Genomic DNA, 26,258 nt, shown 5'->3' with positions numbered 1-26,258 from the left:
GATTCGTTCTTAGCTTTAATTAAGATCTCACAGCTAGATGAGATGACCTCGTCTAAACCGAGATGACATCAGCTAAACTGAGGTGACGGTGACCTCCAGGTAAACTGAGATGACCTCCAGCTAAACTGAGATGACCTGCAGCTAAACTGAGATGACATTAGCTAAACTAAGATGACCTCCAGCTAAACTGAGATGACCTCCAGCTAACCTATAAAGTTTGACTAAATTGAGATGATATCAGCATCAAGCTGATGAGCTGAGATGATCTTGGCGAAACTGAGATAACATCTGCCAAACTGAGATGACCTGGGCTAAACTGAGATGACTTCGACTATGACCTTGGCTAAAGTGATGAGCTGACTTTGGCTTTTGGATTAGAGAAATGAGATCTGCTCAGGTTCATGTTGACAACTCCAGGCAAGTCTTTTCCCAAAATTTTAATTAACTTTTCTCATTCATTGGAAAGTTTTTTATTTGTAAAATTTGTCGCATGGTGCATTTGTTGTCATTTAGTTTTTGGTTCTGTGTGTGTGTGTGAATACTTACAATTGGGAAGTAGTTTTGAGCCACCATATATTTCCAACACATTCCTTATCTAGATGCCGAACAGGCTTTGATGAGTGCCGACATAGATGTATACGTAGCTCTGACAGAGTTTGCCTCAGGAAAAAAATCCCATTGAATCCCATTGAGTCCCATTGATATTTTTTATTGTTATTCAATGGGATCCCGTTGTTTGAATATGGTTCGCCCCGTTGTTCATGGTTTGATTGGCAGCATATTCAGGCCTGGAATTATGTGCAGGCCACGGAGGCCATTGCTTTCGTTGCCCCTGGTCTAGGCGGTTAAGAGCACCGAATTCAAACTCTGGTGTTTCTGATCAGCAGAGTGTGGGTTCGAATCCCCAGCCGTGACACTTGTGTCCTTATAAGCAAGACACTTAACCATTGCTTCGTCCTTCGGAAGGGACGTAAAGCCGTTGGTCCCATGTGTTGTGTACAGTGTAACGCATGTAAAAGAACCCAGTGCACTTGTCGAAAAGAGAAGGGGGTTCGCCCCGGTGTTCCTGGCTGTGGCTGCTGTATGCGCCGTAGCACCTTGTAAACCCTTAGAAGGTGCTACATAATTGGGTCTCAGAATTCATCACTGCAATAACCTATCTTTCTGAAAGTTTGTATATACATACTCAGCGCCTTGGGTACCTTGTTTGGTAGATACGTGCGCTAAATAAGACTTTGATAATATTATTATTATTATTGCACCATAGCACCTTGCAAACCATTACATGTTGCTATAATGTAAAAGGAGTAGATCTCATAATTCAAACGAAATTCCCGAATTCCTTGCAGAAAAACACTATGTTAAAGCGCCTTGAGCATCACTGAATTGTTTGCCTATTTAGTGTGGTGCACCCTTAAAGTTGTTGTGCCGCCCTCTGTTGGTGGGGAATGGGTTTCCAGTTCCAGTCATTCCTAGGACAATGATTGATAATGTTAAAAGTCAAACAACAGTCCAACATATTTGTAAACAGATCCAAATTTATTGCTTTACTTTTTAAAAGAATTGTTTAACACAAGCCCATGGCTTCTTAAATCTGTAATGCACAATTTTATGTGTCACAGTTCCTTAAATGTTTGAATTACTCAGAATCCAATCATCGGATGTTGTATAGAACCCGGCCTCCTCTAATCTTAAAGGAACACGTTGCCTTGGATCGGACGAGTTGGTCTATTAAAAACGTTTGAAACCGTTTGTTATGAAATGCATATGGTTAGAAAGATATTTTAAAAGTAGAATATAATGATCCACACAAGTATCACTCGAAATTGCACGGTTTTCCTTTTACGTCGCGAACTATCACGGTCGGCCATTTATGGGAGTCAAAATTTTGACTCCCATAAATGGCCGTCGACATGGTAAAAGGAAAACCGTGCAATTTCGAGGCATGTTTGTGTGGATCATTGTATTCTACTTTTACAACATCTTTCTACCCATATGCATTTTATAATAAACGGTTAAAAACGCTTGTCAAAGACCAACTCGTCCGATCCAAGGCAACGTGTTCCTGTAAATATAAAAACAGCTTATAAAACTCTGTGATTTGAGGCATTGCATGGTGAGGTATCATTATTTCTTGAAGGCCTCCAAATGCCATGACCTCCATTGCCCTGCTTTTGCCGTTAGTGACCCTTTAAAGCCATTAGACCCTGATGGTAAACAGTGTTGTCCAAGGCCCACACTTTGTGTACCACAACTTCAAATAACAAACCTGTGAAAATTTATGCTCAATCGGTCATCGGAGTCGGGAGAAAACAACGGAAAACCCCACCCTTGTTTCCGCACAATTTGCCGTGTCATGACATGTGTTTCAAATAAATCCGTAATTCTCGTTTTAAATGAGAATTTATATTGTTTTGCTGTGTTCTCAAAAAGTAAAGCATTTCATGGAATAATATTTCAAGAGAAGTCTTTCACCCTGTAAGTTATTTGTAAATCTGTGAACTTTTTTTCTGAACCGAAAGGGTCCAATGGCTTTAAAGGCAGTGGACACTATTGGTAATTACTCAAAATAACTATTAGCATAAAACCTTACTTGGTAACGAGTAATAGAGAGAGGTTGATAGTATAAAACACTGTGAGAAACGGCTCCCTCTGAAGTGACGTAGTTTTCGAGTAGGAAATAATTTTCCATGAATTTGGTCTCAAGACCTCATATTTAGAATGTGAGGTCCCGAAATCAAGCATTTGAAAGCACACAACTTCGTGTGACAAGGGTGTTTTTTCTTTCATTAATATCTTGCAACTTCGACGACCAACTGAGCTCAAATTTTCACTTTGTTATTTTATGCTTATGTTGAGACACACCAAGTGAGAAGACTGGTCTTTGACAGTTATCAATAGTGTCCAGTAGCTTTTAAAAGACTTTCCAATTGAATTGCCCTTCGCAAAATAAAAAAGGCCTCGCCCTCTTTTTCTAAATGTGCCATTCCAGGCTTGAATAGTTGAAAGGGAAGCTTGCCAACACTTTTCCTGTGATTGCATTCCGATCTCTAAATTTGAATGAAATAGTGATTGATTTATAGTGCCGCCATGGAATCATAAACAAGGAACTGGTGACAAAATGTAACATTTATAATGTTGTAAATAACATTGTGTATTTATGTGTTAAAAGAACGAGACCAAACTGCAAACTTTTTGCAACATTGCAAGTATAGTTGTGTTTTAGTTTGGAATTGGCGTGCCCCAAAATACAACTTCACAGTGTGCTACGATGACATAGAATTTATCTCTTTCTCCAAAACTACTTTACTTCAGAGGGAGCTGTTTCTCACAATGTTTTATATATTATGGTATCAACAGCTCTCCATTGGACATTACCAACACAGATTTTACGCTAACAATTATTTTGAGTAATTACCAACAGTGCCCGCTTCCTTTAAACATAGAATGATACAGTAGGCCCTATACAATTGTTGCACGCTGTGACGTGCATGGCGTTTTGTAAGCCCGAGGGGGAAAATGGCACCCGAGGCAAAGCGGAGGGTGCCATTTTCCCCCGAGGTTGACAAAACCCATGGACCCCAGTCACAGCGTGCAACAATTGTTTTGTTATACCTTGGTAACATTAATATTCCTCTTCTCGAAGTTCTGTTGTAATCTTCAAACATTATTACGACAGAGTATTCATTGTTTAATAAGTAGACGAATGAGAAACAATTCCTTACTGTTCCCTCGAACCCGCGGGTTCAGCGCTGGAAATCGACCAACACTGGGAACGATCAAGGTGATGTACACCGTGTGTACATGTACATCACTTTTCATGTCACCCGACCCCGAGCCATGTAACATGCGTTTTTGTTGCATGCACAGGATCTGGTTCTCGACCAATCAAGCTTCACAGTTTGTTACCGAGGTATAACAATACTAGTTGTGTCCCAGACTGAGGTTTCAAACCTGTTAATGGCACTTTTGGAATGTAGCCTCTAGAGCTCCTAGCCAAATGTTGGCTCCATAACAGATGTTTTTCTTGCCAAAGTAAACAAGCTGGCCTTAGTTTGTTGCCCTAAAGAAGAACATTCTGGTTTCACTTTACGTTTCCCTACCCTCCCCCCCCCAAAAAAAAAAAAAAAAAAAAAAAATCCCAACTTTCCTTGAACTGTTACAAAACTTTTCAGGGGATTTCCCCAATTATGAAAAAAAACTAAACTGCTTTCACAGAAGTGGAACAGCTGCTGAACGCCCTTGAAAAGTTTCTTTTCTTAGCCACAGTCTGTCTCTGGGCCCAATTTCATGAAGCTGCTAAGCACACAAGGTTGCTTAGCATGAAATTTCTTCCTTGATAAAAACAGGATTACCAACCAAATTTCCAAGTGATTTTAAGGATAAACAAACAACAGCTGAATACCAGTAACAAGAAGTATGCAACAAATGGAAATTTTGTTGGTAATCCTGTTATTATCAAGGAAGAAATTTCATGCTAAGCAAATTTTTGTGCTTAGCAGCTCTATGAAATTGGGCTCTGAAGTTCAGGGATGGATGACCTTCCCACACACAGTATCTTAAAGACACTGGACACCTTTGGTAACTGTTACAGACCAGTCTTCTCACTTAAAGGAACACGTTGCCTTGGATCGGACGAGTTGGTCTATAAAAAGGGTTTGTAACCGGTTGTTTGTACAATGCATATGGTTGGAAAGATGTTTTAAAAGTAGAATACAATGATCAACACAAGTTTGCCTCGAATTTGCGTGGTTTTCCTTTTACTGTGCGAACTAACACGGTCGGCCATTTATGGGAGTCAAAATTTTGACTCCCATAAATGGCCGACTGTGTTAGTCGACGAGGTAAAAGGAAAACCGTGCAATTTCGAGGCATGTTTGTGTGGATCATTGTATTCTACTTTTACAACATCTTTCTACCCATATGCATTTTATAAAAAACGGTTACAAACGCTTTTCAAAGACCAACTCGACCGATCCAAGGCAACGTGTTCCTTTAATGTATCTCAACATTTGCATTTAAAATAACAAACCTGTGAAAATTTGAAGTCAATTGGTCATCGAAGTTGCAAGAGAATAAATGGAAGAAAAAAAAAACACGATTTCAGTTGCTTTGAATTCGAGACCTCAGCTGAGTTTGTTTTTGTTTTTAACACATTTTTGATTGGCCATGATTTTCCCCAGGACCTACATCAGTGTTACTAAGTTTTCAAAGTATATACCTGAATTTAGTCTTGTTGGAAAAAAAAAAACCCACAAAACTATTTGCTACATTTTTCCTTGATGTTTTTTTTTATTGTTGGCGAAACGTTGAGATTAATATAAATCAAAATTCACTTTGTGGCAGTGAAGTTACCCCCCTTCTTTGATTGAATTACATCTAGCCACTACTTTCCTACTAAATTGCACTGGAGAATTTTTTTACATGTTGTTGCGTGTTCTTTAATCAGAGAGTTTGTACCACAGACCTCAAGGACAAATCGATACACAGGCACAGACCAATCATTTGACGTGATCATTTTGCCAGATGTCCAAATATTGACCCCAAAAAGTACAGAATTGGCAATTGTAAAAAAAAAACCTCATAGTTTATAAGTTTTGAAGGGAAGGTACACATTTTGTAATTGTCAAAGACCAGTTTTCTCACTTGGTGTATCCCAACATAACCATAAAATAACAAGCCTGTGAAAATTTGAGCTAAATTGGTCATCGAAGTTGCTAGAAAATGATGGGAGAAAAAACACCCCTTGTAGGACGAATTTGTGTGCTCTCAGATAGGAATAATTAACGACTTCGGGCTAGAAGTCTTTTATTATTTTAGTGAGAAATTACCTCTTTCTCAAAATCTATGCTACTTTAGAGGGAGCCGATTCTCGCAATGCTTTACACTATCAACAGCTCTCCAATGCTCGTTCCAAGTCAGTTTTTAAGTTTATATTTGTTTTGAGTTAATACCTAGGCCCTACCTTCCCTTTAAATGTTTATTGAAATAAGCCGCTTGAATCTCTGAGTTGGCAATGGCAACATCTACAAAGTGCACACTTTTTCTTCCCCCCCCCCCTCGATTGTTGAAAGTGTAAATCACGTCCACACGTAGTCACTCAGTGTCCTGTATTTGCCTTGTAGTTTCACGTACTAAAAGTGCAGGCTGCTTTAGGCATGAAGTGCACATACATAGCAATTCGTACAGATTTTATTTCAAAGTCATTAAAAGCTTAGTCACATGTCTTTTCGCCATGTGGACCATTTTACCACAAAGCACTAACTATCTAACACAGTCATCATGATACACGAAAATATAGTTCCGGGATACTAAACCACAGGTATTGATTTCTTTTTGGGTGCAATATTCTGGAAAAAAGTTTGGCATCGGAAATCTGATTATTTTTGTTATTATAGAAATTCAACGTGTGTGTCACCATTAGGGCCATGTCACGCGAGGCAATTTACTACGGGCAACCAGTTCCAGGCAGTCTCCATGAAGAAAAAGCCATTCACGTTTGAATGTTCACCTATTTCTCTTGTGGATCGTAAGACAATGTTTGAAATATGACCTGTTTACTACCAAAGTGGTCCGGTAGCATGCACTGCAGTTGGTTGCCTCCAAGTTGCCTACAAAAGTTGCCTCGCGTGTGACAAGGCCCTTAGAGTGATTGGCGAAATGGTATGCGAAGGTTTTGCCTTCCTTAAAGGCACTGTATGGACACTATTGGTAATCACTGTTAGCATAAAAACTTACTTGTTAACGCTCAATGGAGAGCTGATGTTGATAGTATAAAACAGTGAGAATTAGTTCCCTCTGAAATAACTTAGTTTTTGAGAAAGAAGTAATTTTCCACTAAATGAAAAAAAACTTTAAATGCAAAGCGAGATATAACAATCTTCCGAGAACTGAGAGACTTAAATCCATCATTTTAATCTCAACCACACAATTTACTTATAAATATAAATATAAACTTACAATCGTTGCCAAGAAATGTCTTGATTCTGGCCTAGTTCTTGCTAAAGTGTGAGGGGTGAGTCTGGAGCAGAATTCCTGCACGCCTCCAGCCCTGGTCTGATCATATTGGGCTTGTATTGGGCAATATCAACCCATGGTGTTCAAGGCCCAATAAATAACAAATGAACAAAAAGAAAACACTTATAAATTAGTCCTTGAAGACCTGTGACGTAAGATAAGTTTTGAGAAGAAAATTTAGATCACATGGTCGAGAGTTAAGATGCGTTGCGCAGCTGAAGAAAAAGACCTGTCACCCCAGGGCCCAATTTCATAGAGCTGCTAAGCACAAAAATTTGCTTAGCATGACATTTTTTGCCTTGATAAAAACAGAATTACCAACCAAATTTCCACGTGATTTTCAGGATAAGCAAACAACAGCTGAATACCAGTAACAAGCAATATGCAACAGTGGAATTGGTTGGTAATCCTGTTTTTATCAAGGAAGAAATTTCATGCTAAGCAAATTTTTGTGCTAAGCAGCTCTATGAAATTGGGCCCTGGAGTGTCAGACTTGGGTTCATTGTATGTGATCCAAATGTAAATGTGAAGTTGTTCTGAGATGTACGTAGTTGGGGAGACGTAAGTGCTGTGTGGATCATGGTCTGATCAAAAGGGTCTTTTCGTGGTACCCCTGGTCCCCAGTGGTTGTGATTAGCGGCTGATGTTGATGTCACCATGGCAACATAAAACAGGTGTTCAAATGACTTTCCAGAGAAACTTTGATTTCATTTAAGTTGAGAGATTCAGGAATCAATTATAGAGTTTGAAAAAAGAAATGTATAGGCCCAAAGACTGCGTTCCCACTGGATCCATAATTGCGAGATCGGGATCCTGCAACAGGATTAGTTGCTGGCGTGAAATCGCGGTTTTACTGGCTGGATCAATTACTGTACAATTTGATATTGTTTCAGTTTCTTTGAATTTAGTTGTTGTTTTCAAGATTTACCAAGAAAGTTTAAAGTGACTGTGATCAAAGGTGTCCAGTGCCTTGAATAGCTATTGACACTACTCTGTGTAGTCTTGGTACAAGTCGTTTCTCGTTTCCTTATCACGCACACCCGGGCCAATTCACCGACAGCGCGCGCAACGACTCACCTTACTTATAGTCCACTCACCGCTGCGGAGAAACCGCTGCTGTGTGGTCTGCTTCATCCTACACCATAGACCATGTAGGCGTACTACTTCTGTGGTGGTAGTGGGATGGCCCAAACACCCCTTCTGCTTGAGTGTACTAATCTCTACATCCTGTTTTCTAAGAGCCCAGTTGCAAGATCCTGAAAAGGTGACTGATGTCATCATATTGGAAACTTGACACTGGGTGCTAGTATATAAAGCATGGGTGACGTCTGCTGTGTAGGTAAAAGCTCTTTTGGACTCCTTGTGAATGCATGATAAGCTGGAGCGCTCTCAAAAGTTAACTCAAGACAGTGATTTTTTTGTGGAGTCCATGTGAGGTAGTTGGACATTGGAGGTGTTGTTTTTGCAAGAAAGTAAGTACAATGTAAAAACTGTGAGACCAGCTCTCATGGGTGATTAAATAATTCATAAAGCTTGGGTGACGTCTGTTGGCAACAAAGTAAAGGCTTTTGTGGGATTGTTTTGAACGCATGATAAGCTGGCATTAGCTTGGAGCTTGCTCAAAACAGTAATTTTGTGGAGTCTTGTGAGGTAGTTTGACACTGAAGGAGTTCTGTGTGTAAGAAAGTAAGTGCTATGTAAAACTTTGACTCCAGCCATGCTTATACAAAAATATATAAAGCTCAGGCGGCGTCGGGTTTGGAAGGTAAAGTCTGTTCTTGTGCTTGTGTTGTGAATGAAGCTGGCATTTAGCTTGTGGAGCTTGCTAAATAATAACTCAAGTCTTGTAATTGTGAGGAGGTAGTTTGAAACTGCATGAAGTAAGTAAGTACTAATCCTACCTCCATGGTACTTTGGGTATGTTCAGACAGCGTACCGAACCGGTTTAACTTTTACGAGCAGCAGGGGGTGATTGTAAAAATAAAACCGCTTTGCGTTCAGATAGCACTGAGTTAAACCCGATCCGGTTTATCTTTGGTTTTAAGATGTAAAAGAAAACGCGACCCTGTTACTCTAACATCCTGTTTATTGTCCTGTTCATTGGTCACCGTGTGTTTGTACGTAATGATTACGGAGGTTAATGTGGTCTTTTTTATTCTGTCCACACACAGTGTTAAAAGATAAACCCGAAGCGGTCTAAAGATAAACCCCCTCCCTGGATGGTTTATCTTTTGTGGGTTGAACTCAATTCGGACTAACTTTCGATCCGTTCAGACACACTGAGTTGAACTCGATCGAGTTGAACCATGAGTTAAACCAACTTGAGTACTGTGTCTGAACGCACCCTATGTACAAACTTTGACACTAGTTCTAATGGGTGCTTTTAGCTTTATGTAGAGCATAATATGTGTGATATCTGTAGTGTTAAAGGCTTTTTTGTGTTTGTTGTGAACGCATGATTGATAAGCTGGCAATGTAGCTCGAGGAGCTTGCTAAGTAATAACTTAAGACAGCAATTGTGTGTGGAGTCTGTTCCTTGCTCTATGCCTATAGTCTATGTGAGGTAGTTCGACACTGAAGGAGTCCTTTTTGCAAGAAAGTAGGTACTATGTTTAATGTAAAAACTGTGAGACCAGCTTTCATGGGTGCTTATAATATAATAGGGCTTTGGTGATGTATGTTTGGGAACTTAGATAAATTCTTTTTGTGCTCGTTGTGAATGCATGGTAAGCTGGAGAGCTCACTAAGTAGAACCATCCTACCTCGCTCCACGGTTTAACCATGGAGGTAGCAAGACCGTTATTTTTGTGGAATCTATGCGAGGTAGTTGACACTGAAGGATTCCTTTAAACCTTTGAGAAAGACTCTGCTCCTAGGGTCGAAATGTCGATGTCTTAGGGCCACCATGGAACTATTTTTTTAAAGTTTATTTATTTGCTGGTTTCTAGATGGATTGTTTTGATGACAGTGTTTTTTGTGTGATTTGGGAAGTTTTGTTCTGGTGTTTCCATAATGTTTTGGTTGTTTTGCTGTAGTTTCCAGGAATTTGTTGCTACTTCCCTATATATATTTTATTGTGTTTTAGTGGTATAGAATGATATATCAATAGGTCTATCCTCCATGGTAACATTCAGGCGACTGATTTCACCAGTAATTTTGTGAGATTTGAGGAATTTTTTTTTCTTCGTGTTTCCATAATTTTCCTGTTGTTTTCCTGTATGTATCCTGGCCTTTTTGTGTGTGTCATTCCTAAATGTTCCTGGGTTTTTTCCAGTACATTCACTTCAGGTGATTGTGATTTTGTGTCATGATTTGGGAAGTTTTTTTCTGGTGTTGTAGTTTGCTGGACTCTGTTATTTTCCTATATTTTCCTATATTTTCCTATGTTTTCGGATATAAATAGAAACATTCCTGCTATTGTTGTAGACACAAACTTTTGATTAGTGATTCGCCAGACCATAACAAAAATCCTGTTTTCCTATAGTTTGCTGGACTCTGGTATTTTCCTATGTTTCCCTATGTTTTCCGATATAGGCCTAAATAGAAACATTCCTGCGATTGTTGTAGATACAAACTTTTGATAAGTGATTCGCCAGACCATAACAAAAATCCTGTTTTCCTGTAGTTTGCTGGACTCTGTTATTTTCCTATATTTTCCTATATTTTCCTATATTTTCCTATGTTATCCTATATTTTCCTATGTTATCCGATATAAATAGAAACATTCCTGGGATCGTTGTAGACACAAACTTTTGATAAGTGATTCGCCAGAATCAATAGTGGACCATAACAAAAATCCTGTTTTCCTGTATTTTCGTGGCCTAGCGGTTTAGAGTACCTGATTCAAGCTCGGCTGTTTGATCAGCAGAGTGTGGGTTAGAGTCCCGGTCGTGACACTTGTGTCCTTTAAGCAAGACACTTTACCATGATTGCTTTGTAAAGTTGGGGAGGTAGTTCTGCTCTACCAGCCAGGCTTTCTGATGGATGATACTTGAGCCTACATATGAAGGGGGTAACCCTGTTTCAACCCCAGGAGTAGGTTGCAACAAGCCCCTGCCAAAAGTAAATTGTAGCCCACACCTTGAAGTGGCCATCAGACCTTGTGTGTCTGGCAACATCACTTGCATAAAAACAATATTTAAAAAAACTCTGCTGTTTTCCTATATTTCCTATGCCTTTGTTTTTTTATATAAACATTCTGGCGATTGTATCTGGCGATTGTATGTAGACACAATTTTTTTGATAAGTGATTAGCCAGAATCCAGCAGACCACAACAAAAGTCCCTTTTAATTAAGCTACGTCAATAGTGATTCATGGACGCACAATGACATCCTTGCAAAGTCAACGTCCTATTGTCCTTATAAACTCGATCAATAACATTGTTTACCCTGTTTGTTGTTTACAGATCAATAGTCAAGGATTTTACACTAATCAGAGTGATACACAAAAGTCCAAGGGTAGACGGATAAACCGACCGACCTCTGGGGTGGACTGGACTGAGTTCGTTCATAGTCCTTTTAATTTCTCTGGAGTAAACCACTTAAACGACAACAAAATCTAGTGTGCAGAGAACAAGATTCTTCTGGAGGAGGAGAGAAAGCGATGGCTACCAACATGATGGGGTTGGTGTTTCTGTGTAGCTTCATTGGGATGCTTTCTACCCTAACAAGGTGAGTGAACTCCAGGGCTTGATTCAATCAATCACAGTCAGTCAGTCAGTTTTATTTCCATATTAAAGGCACTAAGAGTTAAGACTAGTCTAATCTCTAGCTAGGCGAGATACTTGTTCTAACTTAAGACTAGCCTTAAAGGCAGTGGACACTATTGGTAATTGCCAAACACTAGCCTTCACAGTTGGTGTATCTCAACCTATGCATAAAATAACAAACCTGTGAAAATTTGAGCTCAATCGGTCATCGAACTTGCGAGATAATAATGAAAGAAAAAACACCCTTGTCACACGAAGTTGTGTGCGTTTAGATGGTTGATTTCGAGACCTCAAGTTCTAAATCTGAGGTCTCGAAATCAAATTCGTGGAAAACTACTTCTTTCTCAAAAACTATGGCACTTCAGAGGGAGCTGTTTCTCACAATGTTTTAAACCATCAACCTCTCCCCATTACTCGTCACCATGAAAGGTTTTATGCTAATAATTATTTTGAGTAGTTACCAATAGTGTCCACTGCCTTTAAGAGTAGTCTAATCTCTAGTTAGGCGAGGTACTTGTCCTAACTTAAGACTAGCCTTAAAGGCAGTGGACACTATTGGTAATTACTCAAAATAATTATTAGCATAAAACCTTAATTGGTAACGAGTAATGGGGAGAGGTTGATGGTATAAAACATTGTGAGAAACCTCTGAAGTAGGCTAGCTTGAGAAAGAAGTAATTTTCCACTAATTTGATTTCGAGACCTCAGATTTTGAATTTGAGGTCTCGAAATCAAGCATCTGAAACCACTCAACTTCGTGTGACAAGGGTGTTTTTTTCTTTCATATTATCTCGCAACTTCGACGACCGATTGGGCTCAAATTTTCACAGGTTTGTTATTGTATGCATATGTTGAGATACACCAAGTGAGAAGACTGGTCTTTGACAGTTACCAATAGTGTCCAGTGTCTTTAAAGGCACTGGACAGTAATGGTAATTACTCAAAATAATTGTTAGCATAAAAACTTACTCAAAATAATTGTTAACATAAGAACTTACTTGGTAACAAGCACTGGAGCTAGCTGCTGACAGTTTAAAACATTGTGAGAAACGGCTCTCTCTGAAGTAACACAGTTTATGAGAAACAGGTGTTTTCTCACTCAAATATTAAAATACTTCAGGCCTGAAGCATTTTTTAGGCATCTGAGGAAAGCACACAAATTTGTGTTTTCTCTTACAACTTTTGAAGACCTAATTGAGTCCAAGTTTTCACAGATTTGTTATTTTATGCATATGTTGGAAGAATACACCAAGTGAGAAGACTGGTCTTTGACAATAACCAAAGGTGTCCTAGGGTCGATTTCACTAGAGACTAGACCTTTTAAAGGCTAAATATACCTAGGTTTTTTTAACCGCTCAAATCCTATCCAAATTTAGATTGAACTACCTTGTGAAAATCTCAATTTAAAATGTGGTCGCATTTTTATACCTCAACGAATTATACTAGATTGTCATTAATTTGAAGAGCGATCACCAAATGTATACTTTCCAGTCAAAAGGAGCTACAGGAGCTACGTGTGCCACTTATGGCATCTAAGGGGGGTAGGGTCTGGGTTCATGTACTATGTATACCTTCCAGTCAAAAGGAGCTACAGGAGCTACGTGCGCCACTTATGGCATCTAAGGGGGGTAGGGTCTGGGTTCATGTACTCTATAGCTCCATGGTTGTAACATGGGGGGTAGAAATTGTACCATGCTGTACCACTACCATGGAGGAATAAAGTTTGGCAGAAAACCATGTGTGCCTGTGGGTGCACGTGCTGCCTTACCACTCTTCTCTTACCAGGTGGTATGTCAACCAAGCTGGCTGGCCTTGCCCTGGGTCACTCTATACCATATGCCTGGCTGTGTAATAGGAGCTATTTGTTATGATTCTGTCTGGTGGACTGTGATAAACATGTATCAACAAGTTAGTAGGATTGTTCAAGGATTGCTATTACTCTACTTACCTCCGATAAAAAAAACAAAAATTAAGTTCAGTATTTAAAGCCATTTGACACTTTCGATAAACAGTATTGTCCAAAGGCCCAAACTTCGTGTATCACAACTTATATATAATATAACAAACCTGTGAAAATTTAGGCTCAATCGGTCATCGGAGTCGGGAGAAAATAACGGGAAAACCCACTCTTGTTTCCGCACGTTTCGCCGTGTCATGACATGGTTTTAAAATAAATCCGTAATTTTCGACAACGAGAATTGATAATTTTTTAAATTTTTTCTCAAAAAGTAAAGCATGGAATAATATTTCAAGAGAAGTCTTTCACCATTATCCTCCTTTAAACCCTTTAAGTAATTTGTAAATCTGTGAACTTTTTTGTTTGTTTCTGTTCCGATAGTGTCCAATGGCTTTAAAGGCACTGGTGGACACTATTGGTTATTACAGAAAATAATTGTTAGCATAAAAACTTACTTTGTAACAAGCAATGGAGAGCTGTTGATAAGAAACGGCTCCCTCTGAGAAACGGCTCCCTCTTAAGTAGCGTAGTTTTTTAAAACAAGTAATTTCTCAGTCAAAAATTTGAATTGATTTTGAGACCTCATGCATGAGGTCTCGAAAGCAAGCATTGAAAGCACACAACTTCGTGTGACAAGGGTGTTTTTTCTTCCATTATTATCTCGCAACTTTGACGAGTTCAAAGTGTCACAGGTTGCGATACGACAAGTGAGAAGACTGCCTGGTCTGTGACAATTACGTTTCCATTGGCTTTAAAACTCAACTATTCACTATTTATCACTAGTTGTTCTTTCGTTGGTATTCTTTTCTTGTTGTTTTCCTTGTTCCCATCCAGCGCTTTGGGACTTGCATGTAGCAGTGATATACAGAAGATGTGACCTGTGACATCATTGTTTACAAAAGAGCCACAGAGCCTGGACTTCCTGCAGGCATGATTTGTACACAGCTCAATGGAAGAAGACATGAAATCTTAAAGTTTATGGAGATTGCACTGTCTAATTCTTATCAACTTTTGATATGATGAAAGGGGGGCACATCTCAAAACTTGTCCAGCTTTTACTTTCATAACTCTGGGTTTTACATGGAAATTATGACACAAAATGTCAACTTTCCCATTGGACCAGTGTAGTACAGTGCCTGCCAGAATACTTAAAGAATGTACAAGGTCACACTTATATATTGTAAACAAGGTTCACATGGTCTTTACAAATGCGATATATTTTTAGTATTATCATTATTATTATTTTCTTTTCTCCTTTGATCTTGGCAGTGCCCAGCAGTATTTTATCGTTGCACCCAACGTCATCCGAGTGGACGTCGAGGAATCCGTCCTCATCAATCTTGAAGGAATCCCTCAAGACGCAGTCATACCGGTGACTTTGTACTTCCAAATGACCGGATCAAATGAACGACTATCGGAGAAAAGAGTCCGTGTCAAAGGTATGTGTACAATGTCACCGATAACAATTGACCTTTATCACAGTGTGGTCATCTTGATTTTACTCCGTAGCCAAACTGAGGCTGGACGAAATAATAGTCTGGTGCCATGCGCAATTCATGTTAGCATTCATTACTGTTATTGGAAACAGGGAACATGACCAAGATGGTGACAGCGTGATAAAGGTCTATAGGCCATAGTCTTGTCCCAATGTAGCCTTGCTCAAGGCAGTCGAATTATTCACTCCGAAAAAAGACCGCCGCTGTATAAAAACCCACCCGTATTCACTGTGCGTAAAACCCACCCGTATTCACTGTGCATAACATCGCACGACACGATGCCCCCGTACACTATCCGCATGCGGAGGCCGTCAGGCCGACAGCCTTGTAGGATCTGTGTTGAAGCCACTGACCTCATTACTATAATAAGCGAAGAGTTCCCACGGTCAGCTCATTACCATAATGCCCGCGAAAGACGAGACATGTTTACCTCACACACCACCACCACGGACGCATGATAGGGTCCAAAGGTCGTGATAAGGGAAGTGCGTGATTGGACGTCAAAATGAATAATTCATTTGCCTCACATCCTGTGTTGTCTGATAGGTCTGACGAACGATATACATATTCATGAGCTGCATACTAGCATATCCTCGAGCCCCCCCCCAATTTCGTCCACTATTGGAATTTTTTCAATACAACACATTAAAACGGGAAGATACAGATCCGACAAGGCTGTCGGCCTGACGGCCTCCGCATGCGGTTAGTGGTGTACGAGTGCGATGACTTGTGTGAACAGTATTCGTGCGATGTGACAGTGTGTATACGGGTGGGTCATTCGGTGTGATCGCACACACCATGCACAGGGTATACGGCGGGTGGGTTTACAGCTGCGTCTTTTCGGAGCGAATAATGCGACTGCCTTGAGCAAGGCTAGTCCCAATGCCCATAATGGGTGCAGAAATCCTAGTCCTAAAGGCAGGTAGTTATAATAACCAGTTTTTTATATAGTGCTTTTCACATCCGAAGTGTATCTCAAAGCCCTTCCAACATTATTAACCCTGGTCACTGGGCTTTAAATAAGGGAATCAATGTGTGGTGAAGAGGTTTTCAACTAGTGGTTTAATCCCAATGAGGCCTGGTTTAAACCACTAGTTGAAAACCGATTCAACACACTTTGATTCCTATTCATAAACACCTTTTTCGGTCAAAAACATCAACAATTTGTTGTCAAAAAGTAAAATAAATGCGACAATTATAATTGTTCAATGATTATTTCAACACAACACCCCTCCAGCTATGAAATGGTAACGCCCTTCGCCGCCCTTGGGTAAACAACTTCTTATAAGGGAATGCTGTGCACGTCGCGCGTATCGCGTGATGTGGCACAACTGTTTCAGCCGTTGCTCTTGACCAATAGGAATAAAGAAACTGTCTTATAAGAACAGGTGCAAGCTCGCGTGTCACGCCCATGTTTCAACACTTTTTACCGTTCATAAACAAAGGTTTATACACACCCACGTGATGCGCTCTCCACCGTTTCTCACAAGGTTTTATACTATCAACCTCTCCCCATTACTCGTTACCAAGTAAGGTTTTATGCTAATAATTATTTTGAGTAATTACCAATAGTGTCCACTGCCTTTAAGGTAAGAAATAATTGTATTGAAAATTTACCTGTCTCCTGTGTTTAGACTTCAGTCACCACGCCAGTATCAAGATCAGCAGGGACCAACTCCCTGGGGAAGACACCAAAAGCAATAAGTTCATCACTCTCGTTGTCGAGAGCAGCTCCCCTGAAATCCAGTTTGAGAGCAGACAACCGATCCTCCTGAGCATGAAGTCTGGGTTTGTCTTCATTCAGACGGACAAGCCGCTATACACACCTTCACAGAGAGGTAAGAAGGGCAATGATGATGGGGTGGGAGGGGGGTTCAAGGGGAAGGGGGTCGAGGGGAAGGTGGCATTCTAGGGACAGGGGCTGGGAGGGGGAGGGGGGAAAGGACACAGGGACGTCTGGGTTTGTCTTTGAGACGGACAAGCCGCTGTACACACCATCACAGAGGGGTAATAATGGTGGGGTTGGGAGGGGGGTCGAGGGGAAGGGGGGCATTGGAGGGACAGGGGCTTGGAGGGATGGGGGCTGGGAGGGGGAGGGGGAAAAGGAAACGGGGACGTTTGGGTTTGTCTTCATTCAGGCGGACAATAATCTATGCAAGTCGCTAGACAAGCGAGGCCTGAAGGCCACTTCTTTTTGTGACATGTCATGGCCGAGTGGTTTTGTTCCAAAACTCTGGTGTTGTCAGAACCCAAACTCTGGTGTTGTCAGCAGCAGAGTGTGGGTTCGATTCCCGATCATGACACTTGTGCCCTTGAGCAAGCTAGGCACTTTATCCCCGATGCAAATTTAGCATCTTCTTAGGTATCAACTTGTTTTTTCTTCTTTCTGTAGTGGATATCCGCATCATCACCTTGAACCAGAAGATGTTTCCGGATGAGAATCAGGTAACTACATTGTATCATCCTTTGCCGTCGATGTCTTTTGACCGATTTTTTTAAAAGAAACCTACAAGTTGAGTTGAAAAGCACTGGACACTATTGGTATTTACTCAAAATCATTGTGTGCATAAAAACTTACTTGGTAAATGATCAATAGAGAGCTATTGAAAGTATATAAAACATTGTGAGAAACGGCTCCCTCTGAAGTAACATAGTTTCTCTTTACCATAGAGCTTATGCACCTGACGTCATTTCAGTACGGCGCCCTCGCCTTGAGGTCAAAAGGAGGTTGTTCATTGGCCAATCTATGATCGTTTTGATTGTTTCGTCACCGTTTGACCTCAAAGATGGCGGCTGGATGACGTCAATGCATAAGGTCTATAAGTGCACTGGGTTCTTGTACATGCACTACACAACACACAGGACCAACAGCTTTATGTCCCATCAGCAGGAAGCAGCTTTCTTACTTTTTCTCTTGATGTATCAAGTTATAAAAACTAGAAGTATTTCAAATAGTAATTTTGTGTACATTTTAATTTCGCAGCTTCGAATAGACATTGCCAGTCCAGACGGTATCGTTGTCCACCGAGAAGAGAAAACGGCCGATAAAGGATTCGTCATAATGCAGTTTGACTTTCCCCCAGTCCCGGTCTTTGGTAACTGGAGCGTCAAAGTCTACTACGGCCACAATGTAAGGATAGAACTCACAATCTGTTTTTTCATAACCCTGTTGAGCCCTCCCCCCCCCCCAGGCAAATGGCATGGTCCATGTTAGGATACCATGGCATATGTGATGAGATCTGCAGAAATGAGTCACAAGGGGGACAATTGACTTATTTGGTTTTATACATAGCTTAAAAGAGCTTACAACAAGCTTTACTTTGACATATCTTACACACTTGTGTGATATTTAGTTCAAAAGTTATTATCTTTAAAAGAAATTGATTATGTCACAATCTGAAAATAACCCATTCTGGGGAAACGGCCTGTTTAAGAAAAACACCAACTATTGATGTCTAGGGGAACAGAAAGTACATGTTTTATTCACCTTTATTGATCAAAAACAAAGTTGTTTTTTTTTTTTTTAAATGTGAAAACATTTGCCCTAAAAAAGCATAAAACCACATAAATAAATACAATATTAGTTTTTTTGTTACCCTCCCATCACTCAACACTGAGCCCTGTACTAGAAAGTGGGTTGTGCGACAAGCATCAAATTTTTGTAGAGCCTGTCACATATGAGCTAGCCGTTGTGTATGGTGTGGTTAAGACAATGGAAATAGAAGAAAAGTTTCATCAAAGTTCACTGGTGGCAAACACCAGGGTAACTGCAAGGCCGAATTATATCATACAAATATAATTTATTTTTGGGGTTGAACAAAGAATTGACTAGAGTGGGATTCGAACCAACGACCTCCGGATTAACGTGCCGGCGCTCTACCAACTGAGCTATCTAGCCCTATATTGGCGGTGTCCCTATTTTGTCAATATCTTTGTTCGGGGGTGCCGAAACATAATTGTTTAAAAGGTTTGGGTACTTTTTGTAGGACACAAGACACAATGTCCACAGATTTGATTAAACTTACACTGTTTGAAGATAATGATGATAGAAAACTTCCCTATAAATTTTACCTAGTAACTGAGGTGCTGTAGTTTTTTAGAAACGAGTAAAACAAGTCACGAAAATTGTTTTAGTGTGTTAAAGGTATATCCGTGACATTCCGTTCACATACTTTTGTGGTCTTTAATTTTGTAAAAGGTAGCGTTAAAATAACAGTATTAATAATATCAAAGTCTTATTTAGCGCATGTATCTACCAAACAAGGTACTCAAGGCGCTGAGTATATACAAACTTAAGAAAGATAGGTTATTGCAGTGATGGATATCTTTTCGATAAGTGCACTGGGTTCTTTTACATGCGTTGCACAACACATGGGACCAATGCCTTTATGTCCCATCTGAACACGAAGCAATGGTAAATAAAGTGTCTTGCTTAAGGACACAAGTGTCACGGCTGGGGATTCGAACCCACACTCTGCTGATCAGAAACACCAGAGTTTTAATTCGGTGCTCTTGACCGCTCAGCCACGACACTTCCAGTTTTAAAAGTTTGACTTGTTAAAGTGAGCAGATACCCTTTAATAGTTAAAGTCGTCTTTGAACAAAATCTTTTCTTTAACTTTTCACAATTTTTTCTGCTTTATCTTATTCAGTTTCAAGCAAATACCTTCGTCCAGTTTGAAGTGAAAGAGTATGGTAAGTGAAAAATGTAGCTTATTGTGCACCAACAAAATATAAAGAAATGAACCACGAGAGCAACTGACTGGGTAAAGTTGAAAAAATGTGTAGTAATTTGAACAAAGACCATTTAAAAACTTTCTTTTCTTTTATCATTCTCAAAATCTGACACCCTTTTTTCTGCAGTGCTACCCACCTTTGCAGTGCAAGTGATGACACAACAAGAGTACGTTCTGCCTGAAACCAGACAGCTTATCACTCATGTAACCGCAAAGTGAGTTTCATAATGCATGTTTTTTATTGAATTGCACTGGACACCTTTGGTAATTGTCAAAGACAAGTCTTCTCACTTGGTGTATCCCAACATATGCATAAAATAACAAACCTGTGAAAGTTTGAACTCAATTTGCCGTCAAAGTTGCGAGATAATAATGGAAGGAAAGACACCCTTGTCACACAAAGTTGTGTGCTTTCAGATGCTTGATTTCGGAACCTCAAAATCTAATTCTGTCGAGGTCTCAAAATCAAGTTCAAATATTTTAGTGGAAAATTACTTCTTTCTCAAAAACTTCATTACTTCAGAGGGAGCCGTTTCTCACAATGTTTTATACTATCAACAGCTCCATACTATCATTGCTTGTTAGCAAGTAAGTTTTTATGCTAACAACTATTTTGAGTAATTATCAATAGTGTCTATGGCCTTTAAACTCTCATTGCTTTATTACAGGTATATTTTTGGGGAGCCTGTGAGTGGCAAGTTTCATATTAAGTATGGCGTCTTCAATGATGATGGTAACCTTACAATACTCCAGGAGAAGGATGGCACGGTAAGTTTGTTCAACAACTGTTTTATCGCTTCATAAACTGCCTTGTCTTTAAAGCTTGGATGAAATTGCACGAGGGGCATGAAGGACATTGCCTCTGTTGCCCCGGTCTTTGCCTTTGTGCCCCTGCGAAGGTTTCTGATAGGTTTCCTGTTTAAAATGCCCTTTCAATTAATTAATTGAGGCGTGCCATGGCTGAGCGGTTAAGAGCACCGGATTCAAACTCTGCTGTTTGATCAGCAGAGTGTGGGGTCGAATCCCGGTCGTGACACTTGCTACATAAAGTTGGGGAGGTAGTGCTTTCTGCTCTACTGGCCAGGCTGCTTCAGACTGATGATACCCAAGTCACATCCGTATGGACTGTAAAGGGCGTAACCCTGTTTCAGCCCTAGGAGTAGGTGGCAACGGCCTCTGGACAAAAATAATGGACCGATCCGGCCTGTCAATCAAACAACACAGAGGGCGGTCGAGCTCAGCGTCCTCCGGGTTCTTTTTCTATGATATCATAACAAACCGCTGTGATCTTGATAAGATGGCGGTATATGAAACAAATTATATTGTATTGTTTTGAAAATAGCTCCGGGACACTGGTATAGGATATGAAGAGCTTACAGTCAGCAGCATTCGAGGCGATCTGGAGTCTCTGATGGGGAAACGTCTCATCATCCAAGCCTTTGTGACAGCCTCGGCCTCTGGAGAGACCATCAACGCAAACAATACCAGGGTCGCCTTCACCAGGACACCCTACCAGTTCAACTGGGACAGCACTCCAAAGTTCTTCAAGAAGGGGTTGCCGTTTGCCGTCAAGGTTTGTTTGTTTGTTTGTTTGTTTGTTTGTTTGTTTGTTTGTTTGTTTATTTGTTTGTTTGTTGGGTTGGGCCGCTTCACCCTGTACCTGTGGGTTCGAATCCCGGTCGTGACATTTGTGTCTTCGAGCAAGACACTTAACCATAAGCTTCTCTCAACCCAGGGGTAAATGGGTATCTGTGAGGGCAGAGATGGTTATTGTGATTAATTAGCTTTTAGTGCGCTACATATTTGGTGGCACAGGCTGTATACTCCCCAGGGAGCTGAGATGGTTTAAGGAATGATTTAAGGCCCAGTGACCAGGGGTAATAATGTTGAAGTACCATGAGCATCACTGCGTGAAGGACCTGAGTGCTGTATAAGAAGCAACTATTATTATCAGTATTATGAGATGTTGCCATTTGTTTAAAGTTAAGCTCAGGTACTGCGTCAAAATTCAGGTTTAAGACCGAGCTGCAACACAGCCACGGAGCCTAAAGCCGGAGTCCAAGCCGAGGTTTGTCAGTGTCACAATTGTCAGTTTATACTTGGTTTTAATCTTTAAAAAATGTTCCTTTCCTAGGCTACCATCCAGTACATCAACAAACTTCCCGCCAATTACGTTCATGTGGAGATTTCAGCGACGGCGTTGTTGACCGATGGAAGTCAGGTAGTCCTCCAGGGGGCAAGGGGAGTCGGCAACCAGCAGGAAGCTGTCAGGCGGAGGTCGGGACTGAGCGGAGAGATCTTCTTCAGGTTGGATGTACCCCCAGAAGCTACCCACATCACACTTCATGTAAGTTAAGCAACACATTACATGTACTTTTTTTTATACAGACGTTAAGGGGAAAGTATGCAGTATTAACACACATCTAGGGTAAAACCAAAACAAAAATTCTTTATTCCTGGTGGCAATAGACCTTTATCACGCTGTCACCATCTTGGTCATGTTCCCTGTTTCCATAACAGAAATGAATTCTAATATTCATTGCGCAAACATGGAACCAGACTATTATTTCATCCAGCCTCAGTTTGGTTGCAATGAGTTTGAATGGAGTAAAATCAAGATGGCCACACACCTTGATAAAGGTCTATTTACCATCTTTGAAAAAGTGATTTTCTTTCTAAAAAAAATTCCCCACGTGTTTTTGTGTTACAGCTGAGGACAAGAGATGAGTCGTTGGATGAGGCTAGTAACACTGAGAGTACATTCACTGTGCAGCCGGAAGAATCAGAGAGTGGTGAATACCTACTGGTCCGACTTCCCTCAAGACAGACCAGTCAGATTCTGGAGGTAACTACAATATTTATTTAACTGTTATTTATTATAAACTATAACACAAGCACAGGTGGAATACAGAAAATAAAGCGCTTTTCCCCAGGCAAAAGACTTGGTTCTCCAAGGTTTGGTTCTCTAAGGCTTGGTTCTCAAATGCTTGGTTCTTCAAGGTTTGGTTTCCTAAGGCTTGATTCTTCAAGGTTTGGTTCTCCAAGGTTTGGTTTTCAAGGTTTGGTTTCCTAAGGCTTGATTCTTCAAGGTTTGGTTCTCCAAGGTTTGGTTTTCAAGGTTTGGTTTCCTAAGGCTTGATTCTTCAAGGTTTGGTTCTCCAAGGTTTGGTTTTCAAGGTTTGGTTTCCTAAGGCTTGATTCTTCAAGGTTTGGTTCTCCAAGGTTTGGTTGTCCTAGGAATAGTTCTCCAAGGCTGTTCAAGCATGGCTCAGGGCTCTGGGTCTGGGCAATGATCTCAAACTGGTTATATATATAATCAGCTTTTCGTTTGATTTTGTGTTATATTTTGCAGATAGGGAGCAACAGCCCAATTGAGGTGCAGCTCACCCATCATTTGAATGTCGGAACACTCCACTACTTTGTAAGTTTACTTGTCGTTTTGTCTGAATGATAATAACAATAAACTAGACATGGCTGCATTTGTGCACAAATGCATAGCTGTTGCGTTGATAAAATTTTCAAAATAATCAACTGAATGATGATAATAATAAACAATACTAATTATAATAATAATAAAGAAAATCGTTAAGACATATAAAGCGCTAATGCAAAAGCCTCTAAACATGTAAATAATTATGTAATAATATCAAAGTCTTATAGCGCACGTATCTACCAAACACGTATTCTAGACAGTGAGATGTTAACAAACTTTCAGAAAGATAGGTTATTGCAGTGATAAATTCTGAGGTGCAATAATTTACCACCTTATAAGGGTTTACTAGGTGCCACAGCAGCCATAGCTAGGAACACTGGGGCAATTAAAGGCAGTGTACACTAATTGTAATTACTCAAAATAATTGTTATCATAAAACCTTTCTTGATTACGAGTAATGGGGAGAGGTTGATAGCATAAAACATTGTGAGAAACGGATCCCTCTGAAGTAATTTAGTTTTCGAGAAAGGAGTAATTTTCCACGAATTTGATTTTAAGACCTCAAGTTTGGAATTTGAGGTCTCGAAATTAACCATCTAAAAGCACACACCTTCGTGTGACAATGGTGTCTCTTCTTTCATAGTTATCTTGCAACTCCAATAACCAATCAAGCCCAATTTTCACAGGTTTGTTATTTTATGCATATGTTGAGGTACACCAAGTGAGAAGACTGGTCTTTGACAATTACCAAAAGTGTCCACTGCCTTTAAATGGGATAGATGCATTTTAAAAATTAAAAAAAATCCTGAAACAACCCTCTGTGTGTTACCGTGTCAAATTGTTTTCTTTTTTAACCAAAGGTGATGTCCGGGGGAAAGATTCTTTATAAAAACAAGAAGACTATTCAGAACGCCAACACAGCTCTTGGTTTCCGGATCACAAACAAGATGGCGCCGGTCGCTCGCGTTGTGGCGTACTACATCAACGAACAGGGTAACGTCATCGCTGATTCCCTGCTTGTCCAAGTTGAAGAACAATGTGAAAACCAGGTCAGTGAAATGATGCAGCCAGGGGTGATGTTCACAAAGAGCTCAGATTGATCTTAAAAAAAAAAAAGTTCACAGATTTACAACTAACTTACAGGGTTTACAGAAGGTAGTGGTGAAAGACTTCTCTTGAAATATTATTCCATGAAATGCTTTACTTTTTGAGAAAACAGTAAAACCCATGTCATGACAAGGTGAAACGCGCGGATACAAGGGCGGGTTTTCCCGTTATTTTCTCCCGACTCCGATGACCGATTAAGACCAAATTCTCACAGGTTTGTTATTTGATACAGAAGTTGTGATACACGAAGTGTGGGCCTCGGACAATACTATTTACCGAAAGTGTCCAATGGCTTTAAAAAGCAAATAAAGGATGATCTTAATATGTCAACTATTACCTTTTTATGGCCAAATAGACATCGCAGATACAGGTTAATAACCATTTTACTTTCAAAATTTGCAATTTAGTAATAAATAACTCAAGTCAAAAATGCCCCCCCGGCCGCGCGGCTTTTTCAGCCGAGAGTCAAAAACCCTGAGAGTATAATAACCCTGGACGCCAGTGCCGATTTTCCTCTATTGGTTTTGAACTAAGTTTCCAGCTTTGGCATTTCCACACCAAATAGCCGCCACTTACGTCACGATTCCTTTGTCGTGCTGGCTTGTTTGACCCCACGTGTTTCAGAAATTTTGCTTGGAGCGTTCTGGAGAAATACCCATTTTTGCCATGTTTAATGTGAGGTAAGAGACTCGTTATATTTTTTATGTTTCCTGGATGGACTTCAGCTGTTAGAAAACTGTTATATCTATATATTTGAGATAATCCTCTGTTTAATTGCAAGTCAATCGTAGTTGCTTAGTAAAATCTGATGTCACATTCATTAATACCTAAGACAGGTTATCCATTCTGATTGGGCGAGAGGGCATCACGTGTTTAAACGGATGATGTAACACCGGTAAAAAGTGTTTTATAATGGGCTTGACACGCGAGCTTGCACCTGTGCTTATAAGACAGTTTATTCATTCCTTTTGGTCGAGAGCAACGGCTGGAACACCTGGCCCACATTGTTATTTTATACATATGTTGAGATCCACCAAGTGAGAAGACTGGTCTTTGACAATTGCCAAAAGTGTCCATTGTCTTTAAGTAAAGATTGTATATTGTCCACCATTAGGTTCTGTTGGACTTTGAGGGCTTGGATAAAATTAACGGCGATACTTTCTTGTCCGACGGGAAGAACGAAAATGTTGTGATGAGGCTCATCGCCAATGAGAACACCAAGATTGGCATTGTGGCCGTAGACGAGGCCGTATTCGCCATCCGTAACTACCACAGACTCACACAGAAAAAGGTAATCTTATAATAATAAAATAATAATATAAAATTCTTATAAAGCGCATGAATCTTCCAGCAAGGTACTCAAGGCGCTGAGTGTAAACATTTTTACAGAAAGTTAAGAATTCTGAGACCCAATTATGTAGCACCTTTTTGGGCTTATGTACAAGGTGCTAGGCTGATGATTTCACTGATGAAGTCACTGATGATTTCACTGATGATGTCACTGGTGATGTCACTGAGGATGTCACTGATGATGTAACTGAGGATGTCATTGATGATGTCACTGATGATGTCACCGAGGATGTACTGATGATGTCACTGAGGATGTCATTAATGATGTCACTGATGATGTCACCGAGGCCGAGGATGTACTGATGATGTCACTGATGATGTCATTGATGATGTCACTGATGATGTCACCGATGATGTCACCGAGGTCGAGGATGTACTGATGATGTCACTGAGGATGTCATTGATGATGTCACTGATGATGTCACCGAGGATGTCATTGATGATGTCACTGAT

At 40.2% G+C, this 26,258-nt stretch overlaps 1 protein-coding gene across 3 annotated transcripts in view; it reads left to right on the top strand.

The window, feature by feature from the left end:
* Window positions 1-247: 247 nt before the first annotated feature.
* LOC139947861 (complement C3-like) overlaps window positions 248-26,258 on the top strand; it is a 53,161-nt gene continuing 27,150 nt past the window's right edge. The window contains exons 1-15 of one of the 3 annotated variants that reach the window (XM_071945680.1): window positions 248-417; window positions 11,424-11,688; window positions 14,953-15,122; window positions 16,814-17,017; window positions 17,572-17,624; window positions 18,163-18,309; window positions 19,832-19,874; window positions 20,043-20,130; window positions 20,584-20,683; window positions 21,258-21,488; window positions 22,050-22,262; window positions 22,626-22,760; window positions 23,268-23,336; window positions 24,209-24,397; window positions 25,570-25,746. In XM_071945680.1, the coding sequence (XP_071801781.1) occupies window positions 11,621-11,688; window positions 14,953-15,122; window positions 16,814-17,017; window positions 17,572-17,624; window positions 18,163-18,309; window positions 19,832-19,874; window positions 20,043-20,130; window positions 20,584-20,683; window positions 21,258-21,488; window positions 22,050-22,262; window positions 22,626-22,760; window positions 23,268-23,336; window positions 24,209-24,397; window positions 25,570-25,746 (1,887 nt within the window). In that variant the 5' untranslated portion in view covers window positions 248-417; window positions 11,424-11,620. Of the gene's footprint in view, window positions 418-8,331; window positions 8,490-9,599; window positions 9,617-11,423; window positions 11,689-14,952; window positions 15,123-16,813; window positions 17,018-17,571; window positions 17,625-18,162; window positions 18,310-19,831; window positions 19,875-20,042; window positions 20,131-20,583; window positions 20,684-21,257; window positions 21,489-22,049; window positions 22,263-22,625; window positions 22,761-23,267; window positions 23,337-24,208; window positions 24,398-25,569; window positions 25,747-26,258 lie in introns of those variants that run through there. The other 2 variants (XM_071945679.1, XM_071945681.1) reach the window with 2 other exon arrangements.

This window comes from Asterias amurensis, chromosome 15 (assembly GCF_032118995.1).
Source record: "Asterias amurensis chromosome 15, ASM3211899v1".
Taxonomy (NCBI): Eukaryota; Metazoa; Echinodermata; class Asteroidea; order Forcipulatida; family Asteriidae; genus Asterias; species Asterias amurensis.
This window is presented reverse-complemented; position numbering and strand designations above follow the sequence as displayed.